This window comes from Periophthalmus magnuspinnatus, chromosome 11 (assembly GCF_009829125.3).
Source record: "Periophthalmus magnuspinnatus isolate fPerMag1 chromosome 11, fPerMag1.2.pri, whole genome shotgun sequence".
In the NCBI taxonomy this organism is placed as follows: Eukaryota; Metazoa; Chordata; class Actinopteri; order Gobiiformes; family Gobiidae; genus Periophthalmus; species Periophthalmus magnuspinnatus.
This window is the reverse complement of record NC_047136.2, coordinates 5,494,990-5,513,944: the sequence shown is the minus strand read 5'-3', so window position 1 is coordinate 5,513,944 and position 18,955 is coordinate 5,494,990. Positions and strand designations below refer to the sequence as shown.

At 39.9% G+C, this 18,955-nt stretch overlaps 1 protein-coding gene across 1 annotated transcript in view; it reads left to right on the top strand.

Moving 5' to 3' along the window:
- Positions 1-18,955, top strand: part of col16a1 (collagen, type XVI, alpha 1) — a 72,735-nt gene that overhangs the window by 9,913 nt on the left and 43,867 nt on the right. The window contains exons 2-4 of the mRNA XM_055225207.1: positions 2,338-2,425; positions 11,857-11,925; positions 13,550-13,667. Coding sequence (XP_055081182.1) covers positions 2,350-2,425; positions 11,857-11,925; positions 13,550-13,667 — 263 coding nt within the window. The 5' untranslated portion in view covers positions 2,338-2,349. The remainder of the gene's footprint in view (positions 1-2,337; positions 2,426-11,856; positions 11,926-13,549; positions 13,668-18,955) is intronic.

Genomic DNA, 18,955 nt, shown 5'->3' with positions numbered 1-18,955 from the left:
TCCTCAGCACAGTGTCTAAGGGTGGAAGGAGAGACACCGTCTGGGCCCGCGGCCTTACGGGGATTCTGCTTCCTGAAAAGCTTAGTCACGTCCTGCTCCACAACTGTGAGGGCAGTGGGGGAGGAGGTAGTGTCCAAACACGTGCGAAGCTCCTCCACAGCCTCACTGGTCCACTTCTTAGAAGTCCTCACAGCAGGTTTGGAGAGTTTCAGCCGTTGTTTGTAAGCAGGGATGAGGTGAACCATGACGTGATCAGAGTATCCTAGAGCAGCGCGGGGCACGGCTCTGTAGGCTCCACTGACCGTTGTGTAACAGTGATCCAGCGTCTTCTGCTCTCTCGTCGGGCAATTAATAAACTGTTTATATTTGGGTAGTTCCTGGCTCAGATTTCCCTTATTAAAATCCCCCAGGATGATCAGTAAAGAGTCCGGGAAGGTTCGCTCCACATCCAGAATCTGCTCCGCGAGCACGCGCTGGGCCTCGTGCGTGTCCGCGCACGGAGGGATGTAAACAGCGGCCAGAATGAATGAAGTGAACTCACGTGGAGAATAGAAAGGCCTACAGTTAATGAAAAGATATTCCACGGCGGGAGAGCAGTGTTGGGAGATCACAGTCACATCCGTACACCAGGCGTTGTTGATGAAGAAACAGACACCTCCACCTTTCGTCTTTCCCCCGGAGAGTCCCCGTTGTCTGTCCGCGCGGAGGAGCTGGAATCCCTCCAGTTGAAGCGCACAGTCCGGGATACGCTCATTGAGCCATGTCTCCGTGAAGCATAAGACGCAAGAGGAAGAGAAGTCTTTGTTTCTCCTCATCAGCAGCGCCAGTTCGTCCGTCTTGTTGCTGAGTGAGCGAACGTTAGACAGGAAAATTCCAGGTAGGGGCGTGCGAGCGCCGCGTCTCCGGAGGCGCACCAAGGCCCCTGCCCGCTTTCCTCGTCTTCGGCGTCTCACTCTTTTGGCCAAAGAGCGAACAAAATCTACTGCAGGAACTAAAAAGACCGGCAGTAGATCGACAGGAGTGGTAGTTCTGATGGATAAGAGCTCTTCACGGGTGTAAGAGCACGCGAACACAGGACAAACGCACAAAAACAAAAAACACACAGCGCACCAAATCACCAGGGCGACCGTACGTGGCGCCATCTTGGATCATCATACACTTACAAGAAGGAATTATGTCATAAAGAAAATGGCTAAATAATATTGTTTATATTCAAATCCTCAAAGTATCCAAAACAAAACGTTGTAAGAGTGAAGACATTTCACTGCTCATCCAAGCCGCTTCTTCAGTTCTGGTCAGATTACTCCTGGACACTGCCTTATATATCTGTCTGAAGGAGGAGCTAACTACACTGAAACTGAAAACAGCTTTTGTTTACAGTTGGATCAGACTTGGCTGAATGGGGGATTACAAAGACATTTAGTGGAGTTATTTCACTTTTTTTCTTACTTCATATATTTGATGTCTTCCCTATGTATATAAGTGTAGCCTGTGTAATCCCTCAGTCGTACAGGTATGATCCATGGTAAAAGAGAAATTTGAATTGATTTTTTATATAAAATGTAGAAAGAAAAACACTGAATGAGAGACTATGTCCCAACTTTCAAATGGTAGCGTATTTTAGGAGTATTATTTTTAACCATTTACCTTTACGTTTACAATATGCTGCTTCTCTACCCTATACACATTTGATATTAAGGTAAAGCAATGGCACTTTTACAGCCTAGATTTGAAGATTATTCAGACAAGCCCTGAATTCTAATATGCGTGTCTGCCGCGGAGCCACGTGGAAGCATCTGCTACAACACAAGTCTGAATCCAAGTCCAATCGTCTCCAGATGTGTTTATGTGTTTTGGCCCCACCGTCTGTGCGAGCGGAGCCTTCTACGTGTAAATCATCTAGCTTCATATCCTCTGCAGCGTGCGATATTGACGGCTAAACTTTCTTGCCGGAGTTGTGGAGTGGTCATTTGCTGCGTTCAAGTGTGGGTGTGTGTTTGAGCGTGCATGTGTGTGGGTGTGTGTGTGTGGGAGTCTCACAGCTGCCCAGCGAAAGGCCAAGCAGATGGACAGAATAATGACTATGATCAGACTTTATAGAGTAACACTCCTTAATGAGAGACATTAAGGTTAATTCGTATGCCACTAACAAAGCCTGCATCATATCACATAATTAACACACCAGCCGCGAATGACTCATAAATATACATCAACGCCTATTTAGGAGTCAGGCCCGGCTCGCAGCTGTCGACGCGTTGTTGTGGAAGCTGGTGGTGTTGTGCTGTCAAAATGGAGGAAGGCTTTCACTTACTCAGTTTTTCTGTTTGTGATTGTCAGAGGAGCGGAACCATGTGGCTTCTCTGCTCTTCACTGACGCTCCTGGCGCTTACCATCGGATCATGTGAGCCTACGACAGAAACGCAAGGTGAGTAAAAGCCGACACTACGCTTAAGAACACGAGCCAGAGATCTGTTGGGTGGAATAGGTCAGAATAGCATCGCTCCATTTGAAAGGAGCTATATAATGCTATTTTCTCATGTTATAATGTTGTTTCCTCATCACAAACATACATTTACACATGTTATAACACAAACCCTGCATATTTAGACTGAATTCTTCTCTCAAACATAAAACACTATGTTCCAACTTGCTCCACTCTGTTTTTAAACTCCACACACCTTCACTAGATTCATTTGGATGATTTCAACCCTGGAATTGCCAATGTCTCCTGAACTAAAGGTGAAACGTAGCTGTTAACTTGAACTTACAAGGTGGAAACGAGCATTTTGAGCAGATGTAAAACGACTAATAATGAGATTATAACATGCACAAGTTTTCAAAAGATTGTACATGTAACAAAGAAATAAAGCAAGCTAATATCAAAGCAAGTTTTATGGCAAATTTGAGTAATCCTACCAATTTAACCTTTGCTATAACCTGACACCAAACAACTTTACTGTTTTTTTTATGTCAATGTATTGTTGTGCACTGTCCCTGTTCAAATAAAAGCAGACCATACCGTAATAAAAGGTTACTCAAACATATGTGAAAAAAAACAACAAAAAACTACATGTGTTTTTGAGGAGGAAACATGGCTGAACACTCACAAGAATCAATTTTGTGTAATATAAGTCGTTTAAAGAAGACATGGCGCCTTTGTCTGCTATATCATTGTAATCTACACTCGAGAATAATTATGTTTGGATATTAAATGGCGATATTGATCTAAAACAATTTAATAAAAGAAACAAGTCTGTTCACTTACGGCAGCGAGCAGTGCAATTAAGGAAGTAAATAACAGCGGGTGTGTGTGAGGGAGTAGGGAAATGGGATTTTTAGGAGAGTTGGTGTTTTGATTCCGGGAGAGAGAGAGAGAGAGATCACTCAAACATGAACAAATCAGTCTAAATACAACATGTGACGGAAAACAATTATAACAGGGTTTGAAGTGCTTAAAGGCTGCTTTGTAAGTCCCTTTTAAAGAACATGATATAAACTAACAATACCATGGTTTCTTACTGAACACGATTTTCAACAGAACAACGCTCCCTCGGTATTTGTCAACACAAGATAACCAAACTGAGAAACCTTTTCCAATTTCAACTTGAACTGGTGGGGAATGAAATTGCTGCAATTAAGGCTCAAATTGTTCCAAAAGAATGAACATGTTCTGTGCTTGTCAGGAATGTTTTATTTTTCAGATTTTTTTTATCTTATTGGTTATGACGCTCATGTTCGACAAATAACCAGAAGGTTGAGAGTTCAAACCATGAAGTAAAATTTGGCTTATTTGGACAAAACACTTCACACATTTTGTTTATTTGTGTAATTGTGACTTGTAGTTTTGGATACATATGTACTTTAGATTACTTTTACAACTTCATAATCTTGTTTTTGAAAAAGGTATATGTCCAGTCTATAAAAGTCCCATAATACACTATTTTCTGATCTATGTTATGTTTTTTCCTCATCACAAACAGACAAACTGAAGTTGTGTTTTGTTTCATTCACATATGTTTAGCACGCAAACCCTGTATATTTCACTCTGTTCCACCTTGTGATGTCATGTGGTGATACAGGAAGTGCTCCACTGTGTTTTTAATCTAAATAAAGCATAAATAATGAAAAACAAACTGTTATTATGATGCCAAATATTTGTTCGGTGTTAAAAGTTCTCACACGTGTCGTCTGCTCTGCTTCTGTGCTGTTTCTTGTATTGCTTCAGTGTTAATCAGTATAAAATTGCATAAGAGAAAGTAACAGATTTGGCTCTTTTCAAAAATGAGATCCGGTTCCCGCCATTCACATTAAGGAACCGTTCAAAAGAGCCGATTCGTTCACCAACGTCTCATCAATACAACACGTTTTATTCTCTTTTTGGATGTGGCCAAAGTTTTCAACTCCACTTTGTCCTATGTTGGCGTTGCCTTAACTCACGCCAGAAAACACTCTGTTCCACCTTGTGATGTCATGTGGTGATACAGGAAGTGCTCCACTGTGTTTTTAAACTCCATACACCTTCACTAGAATCATCTGGATGATTTCAGCCCTGGAAATGCCAATCTCTACTGAACTAAAGGTAAAAAGTAACTTGAAAACTACCACTTCATGACATCACAAGGTGGAACAGAGAATTTTGAGTTTTAGAGATGTAGACAAATGAAACAAAACACAACTCCAGGTTTGTTTTAGAGGAGGTAACATAACACCTGAGTCCATTTTGTGTAATATAGGACCTTTAAAGGCAGTTCCTGTGTCCTTTGTGGTTGGTGTAGTAACTATTTCTACAGTGACACAGATTTTAACTCCTGCAATGAAAATAAGTCAATAATACTGTGAATTAACAGCTAAGACGTAAAAACCAGACTCATTCCTAATCAAACTGACAAGCCTCGTTGGCATGGTAACAGTCCATCACTCCGTTTAACAGTACTTCACTCAGAGCTTAAACGAGAATAAAGTAGACTTCTTCTGACTCAAGTGGAGAGTTGTTAAAACCTTTATTTTTATTTAATTTTTTTATGTTGGTCATCACACTTTAAAAGCCATTGAGGTCTGGTGGTATTTGTCTGGAATTCCCATTTGTCCGCAGGCTGCAGTCACAGGGATTGTAATGACGGCTTATATGGCTGGCTGCTTGTGGCTGGTGTGGTGCTGCGGTTAAGCTGTGGAAAGGCAATGCATGTAACCAAGCGCTTTTGACTTTGAACGGCTGCTCTTCACTCCCAGCCGACACCGCACGCAAAAAACGCTAAAGCAATTGTCCCCCTTATTTACTTAGCGTCGGAGAGATGATAGCGGCCTATGTCCCTTATAGCTCAGACCGTTTGTTCCTTCGCTCTTTGTCGGTTGGTGGGGGACCGGCTCTATTTTCCACAGCGCTTGGAGATCAGAAGGGTCCCTCCTGGGAGACCCTCGATTGGGGATTTTTGCGAGATGCCTGAGTCAGCTCGCAGCTCCCTTGGGTCATCCGTTCCCGAGTCGCTCCAGAAAAAAAAAAAAAACGTTTTATCAAGCGCGACAGCAACATTTTGTCCCAGCGAGCAGCACACACATTTCAGTATATTAAGAGCGTATTTTTCATACTCATCCAAAATCTGCTCTTATCACCAATTTGCTGACATTAGTGCAAAAAAAAAAGACAGGTTTAAGTAAAACTGGGGTGAAGAGTAGAGTGTGAATTGCAGTTTGAAAGTTGGAATAAAAGCGGCAGTATTTAAATCGGGGGAAAAAAGATAGAATTATGTGGCTATAGTTGGCTTTTTGGCTTCAATTTTAAAACCACCACTTCCTTGAGCTATTATTTAAAAATCTAATCTCATTCTGGCCTAAGAACGCGGTCAAAGGTCACACTGATAATACCACGTCTTCTCCCCTCAGGACACTCAAAGCTCTTTATGCGCCAAAGTATGCAGACGCCGAGGGCAAGATGGGTTAAGTGTCTTGCCTTTGTTTCAGGGAGCTGGAATCAAACTGCCAACCTGTGAGTCAGTGGTTCAAAGGACGAACACTATCACTAAACCTCATCTCATACAGCATCGTAGATTTTTAAAATACAACTTGAATTTTCTAGAAATTTGACTCTTTCATGAGATCTGAATCTTTCGGATATGGTCGTGTCAAAGAGCCATTCAAAAAGCTCTTTTTATATTTAATTATATGACAGAAGCCAATGTGGGAATCCAATTTAACAAACTAATCACACAGAGAAACAGCCAAGGCTCGGGTCTGTTTAAAGCGGTTCAAACTGCGAGAGGAAGCGTGTTTACCCTTTGAAATGATGAACAATCAAAAATCCAAATAAAGCATAAATAATTAAAACCGCACAAACTGTTATTATGATGCCAAATATGTGTTTCTGTGTAAAAGGTTCTCGCTCGTGTCTCCTGCTCTGCTTCTGTGCTGATTCTTGTATTGATTCAGCGTTAATTAGTATAAAAATGCATTTGAATTTGAAAGTAAAAGACTCAGCGCTTTTCAAAAATGAGATCCGGTTTCCACATTCACATGAGGGAACTGTTCAAAAGAGGCGACTCGTTCACTGACATCACATCACTAGAGCATGTTTTATTCGCTTTTTGGATGTGGCTAAAGTTTTGAACCCCACTTTGTCCTCTGTTGGCGTTAACTAAACTCACACCATATTGTAAATCCAACTTTTATGCATGTTTATCACAACATATTCACGATACATCCAGTCTGGTCTTATCTTAGTACCACTGTGTTCATCTCTATTGTGAACATTTCAGTCGAATATACGTGGCAATTTTCTCCCCTCGTTCCAGACAGTTTGCAGCACTTTTGCCTTACACCCCAAAAATACTTTGTTTCACCACTTGTGTTGCTTCCATAAACTGTATAAAGAAGTGGACTAAGTGAGTTTGACGTCACCCGTAGCGTTCGTCTGCAGTTAAATGAAGCTCACTGAGGCTAGCAGTTATAGGGGCGAATTTGGAGCAGTTTACGTGTGAAGTTGCATATTAGGAATTCCAATTGCTCGTATCATAGCAACCAAAGAGCCAATCCGGAGCGAGGCTGTTGAACCCCCCCCTTCCTGCCCGCACCGTTGGTTTAGCAGGGAGCAGGAATGTCAATCAAACCTGCTGCTAATGCTAGCGGGAGCAACTTTGTGGGAAAAAAGGCACCTGATTTGTCTGTTATTAATGTTCATATCTTGATTTACAGACAAAAAAGCGAAATAAAAACACCAGGATCATGTAGAGCGGGTCAATACGAACATTTTAAGACCAAAATAATGAGCCTGACAGCTGCAGTCATGGAACGGGGTGGCTAGCAGGTTAGCTACGTCCATTTATATACACAATCTATGGCTGCTTTTACTACCTTCCCTCGACACTTCATACCTGTGTCAATAGACCCCTCTGTCCGCATCACAATAAAAACAACTCAAATCAAATCTCGCACGCTACTCTCAAAATAACCAGACTGTGCAGGTATGAAAAGCCTTTTAAATCCAGTTTTTGCCCACGTGTGCATTCATCACCTGTAAATTTGTCATAGGTCCAGCGCTGGCCGGTGAGTGAAAGCTGAACGTTGGCCCGGGGCTACATCTGAAGTCTTGCTGTCTCTCTGTTGTGCAGCTATCTCTGGGAAAACAACCAGGAATGCTCGCTCTAGTCTGCCTCATTTGGCCAAAAGCACAGCAGCGATCTCTAACCTCTCCCAGCGTACAGTTTGTTATTCTCCTTTCTCATCTCTGCAACACCTATGGGCTATTTTCAGTAATTTTGGTGAATCATTACAACAGCATGAACCTATCCCGTCTAGGTTTTCATTAGATTACGAGTATAAAGACTTTCATCTGCTCTACACATCTGAGTGATTACCATAGACTGTGAGTGTATAGTGGAACATTTAATAACCAGCATAGCCCTGTATTCATATTGACTCGTTTAACACACGCTGTCAAGTGAAAAGGTGACTTTGGCAATTTTATAATGAAATCTAAAAATATAACGCTGCACAAACTGACTATTTCTACATCAAATGTCTGATCAGGTCTAAAGTTCAACAGCCTGTGGCTTTTACATGTTCACCCTGTATCTTATTATGACGAAGGAAGGAAGGTAGGAAAGAAGGAAGAAAGAAAGGAAGGAAATTCATTAATCTTACAAAAGAAAAGATGATTTGTACCAGATTTAGCTGCTGCTTCTTTCCATCTGCAGTTCCCGGGCAGTTCTCTGTTCCACCTTGTGATATCATGAAGTGGCAGTTTTCAAATTAACAGTTACCGTTTACACCACATGTGTCAAACTCAAGGCCCTTGGGCCAAATTCGGCCCGCCACATCATTTTATGCAGCCCACAACAAAGTAAATTAAAAGGTATGACCGTCTTAAAATGTCAGTTTATCAGGAGATACACAGTTAAACAGCCATTTTTTCATGTCTGTGCAAATCCATATGCAATACTCGAATAATAAATACAGAAACAAATAGATTAAAACGTAGTGACATTTATCTTACAGTTACATCTGGCCCTTTAAGAGCAACCATTTTGTTGATGTGGCCCTCGATGAAAATGAGTTTGACACCCCTGTTTTACACTTCTACACGTTCACTAGATTGGAGTGTTTCCTGCTTGACAGAAGAACTCAAGCGTAAACATGCAGGATTTGTGTGTTAACGCATGAATGAAACAAAACTCCAGGTCTGTTTGCGATGAGGAAACATTATAACATAGATCAGAAAGCCTTTAAGTGGACCACACACTGATCAATATGTTTACAAATATACATACAGAAAGAGGCCAGCTATCATGTTGCATTTAGTTGATTTTCGCTAATTACTAATCATCTAGTACAAATACGGACATTTCTAATATAACTCCTTGAGGCTTAGACTAACACAGGATATAGCTTGTGCATTTAACTTTGGTATAGTTTCCAATTTCTCATCCCCGGCAGAGCTTAGCGTTTGGGGAGCACTCCTGCGGCGTGCGTCATTGCTGTCAGTGGTAGAATCATTACCTGCTTTGGCACCACTCAGACACAACCCATCACAGAGGAAGAGAACTCAGCCAGGACTATCCATTCACTTTAAAGTACATGCAGATACTAGCAAGATCCTGGGGAGGCACTCGTACTCTGTTGTAATTAGCCCGTGAACAAGCAAATGTGCTGCTTTGATCACAGCTTGAGAGGAAAAGGGGTACAACGCTACTCGATCGCTCCTGCCAAAAGAGGCAAAGCGTTGAATCTGGCAACGGTCTACAACGTGTCAACTGTTAAGTACAAATGTTTTGTTTTGCAATCTGTTCAGGAACAAATCAGATATAGCTCTTGAGATGCTCGCGTACAGGTGTCTTCTTTGGCGTGTCATTTCTGGAAGACGTTCAGGCCAAACCATAGACTGTATAAATTAGTGGACTAAGTGAGTGTCACACGTAGCGTACGGCTCTAGTCAAATGAAGCTCGTTGAGGCTAGCAGTTATAGCGGCGAATTTGGAGCCAAGTTACATATTTGGAATTTCGACCACGAGTATTATAGCAACCAAAGAGCCAATCTGGAGCGAAAATGTTGAAGGCATGGCTCTTCCTGCCTGCTGGTTTAGCAAAGGGTAGAAGCTTAGCAACGGTGTCAATTAAACCTGCTGCTAATGCTAACGGGTGCGAACTCGGGGAAAGAACGCGCCTGATTTGTCTGTTATTTTGTGTTACGTTACAATAGCGAAATAAAATACTAGGAGTGGGTCAATATGAACATTTTAAGAGCAAAATGATGAGCCAGTTACGGGAAGAGGGACGACATAAAAGTGAATTGAGCCGAAGGAGCCGGAGCACTTCCTATTTCAAACGCGGCGTCTAGCAGGTTAGCTATGTCCATTTATATATACAGTCTATGGGCGAAACCCTGACAGATGTTGGTGCCAAGTAAAGAAATAAAACAGAATTAATTTATGAAGTCATTATTAATTATAGTGATGTAACGCCGACTGCAAATATTGGTTAAAAAAGTCTGAGGCCAGTGTACTTTCTGCAGTTAAAAATCAATACAAGTTTATATATTATGTGATGAAAAAGCTGAATGCTGAAAGCTATGAATTCTATTACTGTAATTTATAAACTGATAGTCAAACTGGAATGCTAACACAATTGCTTCTTTTGTGTACTCATTCAGATTGTAAACCAATAAAAAAATCTAATTACAAAAAAAATCTATGCACAAAATGTTCTGTTTATCTCGAGGTAAGTGTGGAGTTTTATAGTTTTTGCATACAAATGGAAAGTGAGAGTGCAAGTGACTAAAACAGTGCATTCTCGCTGCTTGTTTCAAACATACATGTATTTTGGTCTAAGAATGGGTTATAGTTTGGCTCTCGTGTCCACAGGGGGAAAAAGTCGCCTAATAGAACATCATAGAACTCAATAAAGCCGGAAAACAGTACTTTAGTCTGGCATCATTTTTTAATGTTCTGAAAGACATTTACTGCAGGGCGTCTCTCGCCTTTTCACGCCTTAGCAGCAGGAATCAATAGTGACCTTCACACAAAAGCTGCATCCGAAACAGACCTTGAATACAGCTTTAGCATTGTGCGGTCAAATTCACTAGCAAACAAGTCGAGCACTTAGCTTTTACCCAACAGGCGCAAAGATAAAGGTGCTCTATGTAATGTTTTAGTGGAGGGCACAGCAGCTGCTTGTCTCCATGGAAATGCTTGTATTGTATTGCTTTGTCTGGAACGTTCCACAGTATGGCATTCAAATTTTCTATCCCCATGGAGACGAGCAGGTGACATCATCAGGACAGTTGTTCTGTGGAGAGGTGGAGAATGCATGTATTTCAAGAATGCATTTCATTTTTTTTCCCCCTCTAGCAACAAAAACAACCCTATTTTAATACATGGAAAATAGACAAGATTAATACCATACTGTGGAACATACTAGGGAAAGCAATAGTATCTCCATGGAGACAAGCAGGTGACAACATCAGGACAAGTTTCATCTGTGGAGAGGTGGCCCAGTTCACAGTAAGAATGAATGTATTTCAAGAATGCATTTCATTTTTTTCCCCCTGTAGCAACAAAAACAACCCTATTTTAATAAACCCAAGATAGATACGCTTAATATCATACTGTGGAACATTCCAGGCAATGCAATAGTATCTCCATGGAGACAAGCAGATGGCAGACCAGACCAGAAAAGTGACATACTGCACGTTTAAATAGTACTATAACACTAGCAATATTATGATCACCAGCATGTCTTAGGTTAATTTAAATCATACCACCTACAGGCGCAGGTTTTAATTTGTTCGATTGGCATTTATAAAACTTTACATGAACATAATGATATGAAATGGACTGTTGTCATATCCCTCATAGAAAATCATTACGACTTGTTTTGGTCCAATGCCTTCAGCGAGTTTGCAGTGAAGGCGAAAAAGGCTTTTGGTGCCCGGAAGAACACCTCCGCTTATGGCCTGTGCCCTTGGCCCCAAAGAGATCAATTAACTGTGGATGGCAGTAATTCACAGGGTCTGCTTCTACCTTCACCGAGGCTACGTTTTCTTCACATCTCCCCTCAGCGCTCCGGCAAGGCACCCTGACAGACAACGCTTTTCCCCCTAACCCCACACGACAGGGCGAGAACATATCCATCAACTGGAGGCTACCCCGTCTGACAAGTGCGGAGCTAGACAAGTCGTCAAAGCGGGCTGTGCTCCTCTTTGTACAGCTTTGCCATCATTTCATCTGTTTTCCCCTCAGACGCGCTTTCTCTGCTCCAAGTTTTGATTCAGACTGCTTGAAATGCGTGTTGGATCAGAAGCGAAGGGTTGAGTGACATTGAAATACAGCTCATAAATACTCAACTATGCGTCTGATCTCTCTCCTGCAGATGAACTGTGCCCGTCTGTGCAAGTGGACGAGTGGAGGTTTCCCCAAGCGGCCAGGGACAACATCACAGGTGACGAAGCGTGACATAACACCACAGGGGGGTTAGGCCTGACACGATAACTACTATATTCACTTAGCTTTCAATAACTGACAGATCGAACAATTATTTTTGGGGGTCAATATTTCTGGTGGGACTTTTCCTGCTTATTTTCTGTACAGTGAAAGGACTTGAGCTGCAGAAGGTTGAGTTATGAACTTCTATGACTCAAACAAATTATCTTTATTTATACAGGGGAACCCAATGAAAGCACTCAGACTCTCTTTTTTCACGAGTGCCCTGTTCAAAATAAAATACATATAAAAAACTAACAAAACAAAGATGATTGTGGCACCACAGTCTCCAAGTTTTGCTCGATCTTGAAATGTGTTCAATTTTTGTGAGGCAAAACGGCTAAAAGTCCTTTTCCCCCATCTCAGTTCTGGTGTTTAAGTGATGCATACTGTTATTTATTTATTGCAGCTCATATTTCATGTACATATTAATATAATAATACAGATATTTTTTACAATATTGTACATTTAGAATTGTTTTTGGGGAAGAAGTCTGCTTTATGATCATTTTAATATTATCATTTATCATCTATATCCATTTCAACAATATATTGAACTTTAAAATGTGTAAAACTAAACCTTGTCTTATGAGGTCAGTATGCAGGAGTAGAAAGAGTGGTTCCTTTATAAGAACCATTTTAGATATGCATTACAAGCCTCGTCACGATAACAAATTTTAAGCACGATTTGTTGCTGGAGAAAATATAGACGATGATACTGACACAAAACCTAAAAGCAGGATTAAGAAAAATAAATAAATAAAAAAATCTAAATGTACAATACTGTTTAAAAAAATAAACAATAAAAATAAATAATAATAATAAAATAAAAATAATAATAATAAATAAATAAAATATGAACTGTAATAAATAAATACATAGCAGAATGAAACAATTAATTCTATAATTTGTTTGTATTTTGCCTTGGGGTCCCACGGGAGGAGCTGGAGGACGTGTCTGGGGTGAGGGAAGTTTGGGAGTCCTTGCTTAGACTACTGCCCCCACGACCCAGCCCTGAATAAGTGGAAGAAAATGGATGGATGGATGGATAATTTGTTATTCATTCAACCTTCTAAAGCTCAAATCTTACCGTAGAACAGAAAAATTACAAAATGTTCTTCACTAGTACAAAGAAAAAGTCCTCAGCATAAATATTTCCCTTCAAAACTTACTGTTCCAACATATATTGAATAATAATGTGATAAGTATTGTAAGATAAACTTTAAAATGTAACATGTAACAGTTTTAAGATGAAATAAGGAGTTGTTTTTCACAGTAACATGGCTATAACTAGTAATTTTCCACCTTTACAGCTAGAATTTTAGAAAAGTATTGCATCTAAATATGTTTCAAATATATATATACACGGACTGAACGTAGCCTGATACTTTCACTTAACTTGAATCACTATGTTAAAAAATTCCAGAGACCAGAAACGGTAAGTATGATCCAAGCGCTTGTTTCTGAATAAGCATTTGACATGTATGGACATAAATGCCTGATCTGCATAAACTCCAATCTGTTTCCTGCATAAATACATAAATCAGCACGATTACTGATGTTGCTCCATACGTGTGTTGATAGGGTTTAATCTGGTGAGGCGCTTTTCCCTCCTCAAAAGTCAAGATGTGAAAAAGATCCGCAATCCGAAGGGAACGGCCATCCTGCGCCTAGGAAAGACTGCCCTCATCCGCCCCACGGAGTAAGTGAGCCTCGCCCGTCTGCACGCAGCTCTCACTCAAGCTCAAGATGGTGGTTTTCTGATAACGCACAAACACAGCTGGGTAGAGTAGTAGCCAGGAACTGTATCGCAGTAAGAGTAATGCTACTTCGAAATAGTATAGGGTATAAGTCAGTGGTGGAAGAAATACAGTAGTGCAGATACTGGAGAAAAAAAAAAAAAATGAATCAAGGAAGTATCACATGAAAAACATCTACTTAAATGAATGTATCAAAGTTAAAAATGTACTTTCACTTTTTACTCTTTCAGATCTAATGAAGCTTCAAATGTAGTGATTTTGATAAAGATTTGTCCTGAATTTTGTTCAACAGAAACAACTGAACTGATAAATTCGTGTATTTTTGTTTGCTCAAACTATGAACGTGTTAAAAATAAACCCTCAATCTTTTCAGCAGGTCTAACACAATGATTAAAAAAAAAAAACATTTATTTTTCAGTCCTGTTCAAAATTGTAGTGGATAGCACAGATGCCTGCTCTCAAATGTAGTGAAGTACAAGTAAAAAGTATCAATTTTAGGCATCTGTTCTTTACTTCGTAGATTTTAAGATGGATACTTACTTTATTACTTTCCACCACTCCTTTAGTCTGAGAAATGAGACAAAAAGTACTTGGCAGAAGAAATACTCAAGTAAGAGAAGTTGTAAGTTGGTATATTGCTTTCTGGGCTTAACATCTGCTTTATAATTTAATCCATGCACAAAAACTGCTGTTCTCAAAGCATAGACCACACAAAACAGAAAAAATAATTCATATCTGAAGGAGAACTACACGAAACACACATGTTCAAACAATTTAATATTGTCAACATCCGACTGGGTCAAGACTTGTTGGAAGAAAAACCAAGAGCTTTACTCAAGTAAGAGTACTTTGGTAGCAAACAAATTGTTACTTGCGTAGAAGTAAAAGTATGTAGTCTTACTTTAAAGGGTCCATATTATGCTATTTTCTGATCTGTTATAATGTTGTTTCCTCATCACAAACAGACCTGGAGTTGTGTTTTGTTTCTTTCACATGTTTAAGACACAAACCCTTCATATTTAGAGTTCTTCCCTCGTGCAGAAAACACTCTGTTCCACTTTGTGATGTCATGTGGTAATACAGGAAGTGCTCCACTGTGTTTTTAAACTCCATACACCTTCACTGTTAAACTTGAAAACTGCTGCTGCATGACATCACAAGGTGGAACAGAGCATTTTGAGCTTCGGAGATGTAACAATGCAGGTTAGTCAAACGTGTGAATGAAACAAAACACAACTCCAGGTATATTTTTGATGAGATAACAGCATTATAACATGACTTAAAGCTCCCAAGAGTCAATTTTGCGTAATACAGGAGCTATATATAAGAAATACAAATAGTAAGTAAGTAAAATACACACCTCTGCACAGCTATGGGACTTACAAAGATAGTTTGTCAAATCCGCTTTTCTATTCTAAGACAGAATACAGAAAAAGACAGAAATATGTAAACCACCTGTCTAACCACAACTGAATCAAACCTAAACCAGAATGTAGATGTTAAAGGGTAAATGGTCACATATTTACATAGCGCATTTCCACCTACATCAAGGAACCAGTCACCCATTCTCACACACACAAACACACTCTCATACACCAGCGTACGCAGACTCTGGAAGTCGAGGTGGGTTAAGTGTCTTGCATTCATCAGTGGGAGCTAGAATTGCACCGCCAACCTGTGGGTCTGTGGATCTACACGCGCAACCAATGACGTTTTATGTTTCCAGAAAGGGATTCAAACCGCCAACCTTCAGATCAAACGCTCTACCATCTGAGCTACTGTAATGTAAATATATATTGTATAGTTCTATGCTAAATCTTGCTGTTACAACACTTACCCTACACTTCAAAAATTACCACCAACAAGAGAACAAAAACAGTGCACCGTCGCCAGTGGCCATAACATCGTCTGCGAACCTCTGCAGTGTAAGAAATAGAATCACCTCTCTGCAGGACTTTGAGCTGGTTTTAGCCCGAGTCAACGGGGTCTCACTTCTGTTAGCACGTGTTCAGAAAGATAAAGGCAGCGGTTGTAGTGTATCGGATATACTAGGCCAGTACATTCTGCTGGGGCTATCCGCTGTGTAAAAAGCAAGAACTCTACAAACCACACAGCATGACGACTGTTTTTTCTGTAAAATAAAATGTTTTTTCTGCTTTGGCAACATGTATTTACTGCCTCTGTATTACAAGAGCCATACTTTGTAACCGATGTAAATATAGCAGTAGTGTTTGACAGTTTGAACTTGTTTTGTGGTTGAAGAATATCCCACAATAAAAGCCTGAAGTGCAAAGTTTTTTTTACAGCCGTGAGAGTTGACACTGTGTAATTACGGGTTCATGGATTTTATGAGGTTATTTCAAAGTAAAGTTAAGCTTCCGCACGGTTATCACGATCTCACATAGCTTTTAAGGTTAGCCGTGTTTGTGCTGTTGTTTTTAGATGGTTTGCGAGATAATTTTATGATGTGTTTTAATAGCAGCATCTGTAAAAGTTAAGCATGGTAAGGACGAAAGATCAGTGTAGAAATGTAGAAACCGACTCCCACCACAATGTGCCAGTCAGGTAATGCATAATTCATTTCACTGGGTTCAGTATGTATGAATGATGCTAGTGAAAGAAGTACACTATTTTTCTATCTGAACTATTGACCTAGTTGTATTTTCACAGTTGTAGTAAGTAAACAAGTAGCAGTCGTAGCAGCAGTTATAGTAATTGTGATACAAGTAACAGAGGGAGCAGTATTCTTTTTCTTGGAGGTGTAGTCTCCTCTTCTGGCTCCTCAGTTGTCCTTTTCCCCTTTGTTAAAAGCTCTCCAAAGACTTTTGTTTTGGCTCATTTTCACTCGCTTGTGGCTCTACTTTTGGGTGACGTGTCTGATGTGTTATACGTGATACGTCACCGCGGAGACAAGAGCAGATAATAAACTTGCTACTACATCAAATAGATTTCTGTGGCGATTTCCAGCAGGATTTTCATGATACATCTATGGACGAGCTTATTAGTGTGTCATTAGGGACGGGCCAAAGTTGCTCCTGACCCCTGTGCGCACAACGTCTGAAAATCAGGGCTGTTTACGCAGGACTGTGTCTGTGCCTGTGTCTGTGAGACGTGAGCGGTGTTTGTTTTGAACATTGTTCCGCGAGTGTGACGCTTATTTTGAGCAACGAAAAATAAGAAAATATAATTTTATTTTAAGATCATAATAATCTTCCAATTTAAACTACAACAAAAAAGAGCTAACTTACTCTCCAGGGATCAAAAAGGCTCGGGTATATTTTTACTACTGTGGATAATAAGTAAAAATAAATATTTTTCTCATTAAAAGTTTCACGAGCAATAAACTTTTAGTATTTCCAATATTGTTTCATTTAGTCTTACTCAATACAATGGGAGCTCAAAACTGACGACAGTGGTTTTTAAAAATTTCACTACCCAGATGCTGGTTGATGACTGGGATCCAGAACACTCACTTCAACACTTTACAAAGATGTGAGTCTGGTCACTGGTGAATCTCCCCGTTTTCAAATGGGTGTGATTGACAGGTGGATTAGCCAATCGGGGACGCTCATGGTCTGCCTGGGAATAATAATAGGAAAAAGAATATCACAGAAAGCTGAAAAACATGGCGGATTTCTGCAGAATCAATGAGTGAAGCCTAAACTAATCTGAGGTGAGATAAATTAGATTTTATTTGTAAATTTGTTTCAATTGTGGCACTGAAAAAACACATCTGATGGGAGGATCACGTTTGACCGGACTTGAGACAAACGGAGGACGTGTGGACCGGACTAATATCAATCTGTATAAAAAATACAGAACACCATCATTCTGGATTTGCCAGGCAAGATTAAAAAAATAGACAGATAAATGGGACAAAATTGAGCATTTTCCTGAATTGTTATAGCAAAACAAGACAAGACAAAACTACTTATTTTGTGTTAAGAAATACATTCTATTCTCTAAAAAGACTGTTTTCCATTAACATTAGGATCAGAATTTGTGTTGCGTATCAAGCCTTAGTATCAAGTATCAACTATCAAATTTGAAATCCAAATTTTAGTATTACTACACCATCACTCATTCTTTTGCGGCTCCTTAGACTTCAATAGCTAAGTCTCTGTCTTTTTAGACCAGGATCAAGACCTTGACAACATGCCATCGCTTTGTTCTAGACAGCTCCTAGCTAGAAGGCACCATAAGTCATCCTACCAAGAAGTGCACTTCAGTGAAAACATGTTGTTTTAAGTGTACCCAACATGATTTTTTTTACGTACGGGCAAAGACTAGAAATTCAGTAACAACATCTGACATTTAAAAGACACAGACAATAGCAGTTTTGTTCTGCCTCCAACCAAACATGGAGACAATGGAATAAATTGTTTAGTTTTGGTTTTTGTCATGGGATTTTTGTAATTTTGCAGAGATTCATAATTTGGAAGCCAAGAAATGTCACTGTCAGTAAGACTTTTAGGTAACTTCTTTATAACTTCAAACTTTCTTCTCAATATTCCAAACTTGAATTATGTTTTGTACTGTATTCACTGCAGACTCTCGACATCGATTTGTTACATCAACACCAAATCCAACTTGAACTTGCCGAGATCAACACAGAGTGACACCCATTAACACCAGTTAGCGAGGATATGCTCAGTTTAACCACTTGGTTTTGAAATTGCAGGGGCATTAGCCGTGTTAAACTGTGGAACTGTGGAGGCGGAGAACAGAGGACTTTTACGGGATGTGCAGATAATTTGCGAGGGTTAAAGGTTTTTATCTAGGAAATAAGAGCAGAACAAACCCTTGGGCAGATGTGGTTACATAAAGGGTGCATAATCAGAGCATTTGTGGATCTGTCAGCAGTTTGAATGCCTGCTGCATCCATCCATTCTCTTCGGTCGTACAGTCTCTATGGCAAAAACTGTCAGGTCAATCAATAGCACTGATGCTGAAGGAAATGTGATTGGGTGAAGTGAAAAAATATAAGCCACCGTAGTTAGCGCACTGCAGGCAAACTCCTGTGCACAAATACAAGTCAGAGAAGAAGCAGGAAGAAGCCATTCAACAATATATCAAATTACTGATAATATTACACGTGTTGTTTTGAGGATATGCACAATATGGGGTGTGTCATTTGGAATAGAAATGCTGCAAAAAGAGCTGATGGACTGCCAAAATTATTGTTAGGATAGTCCAAAAAATAGAGAAATTCAGTGTGTCAGTATCCAGT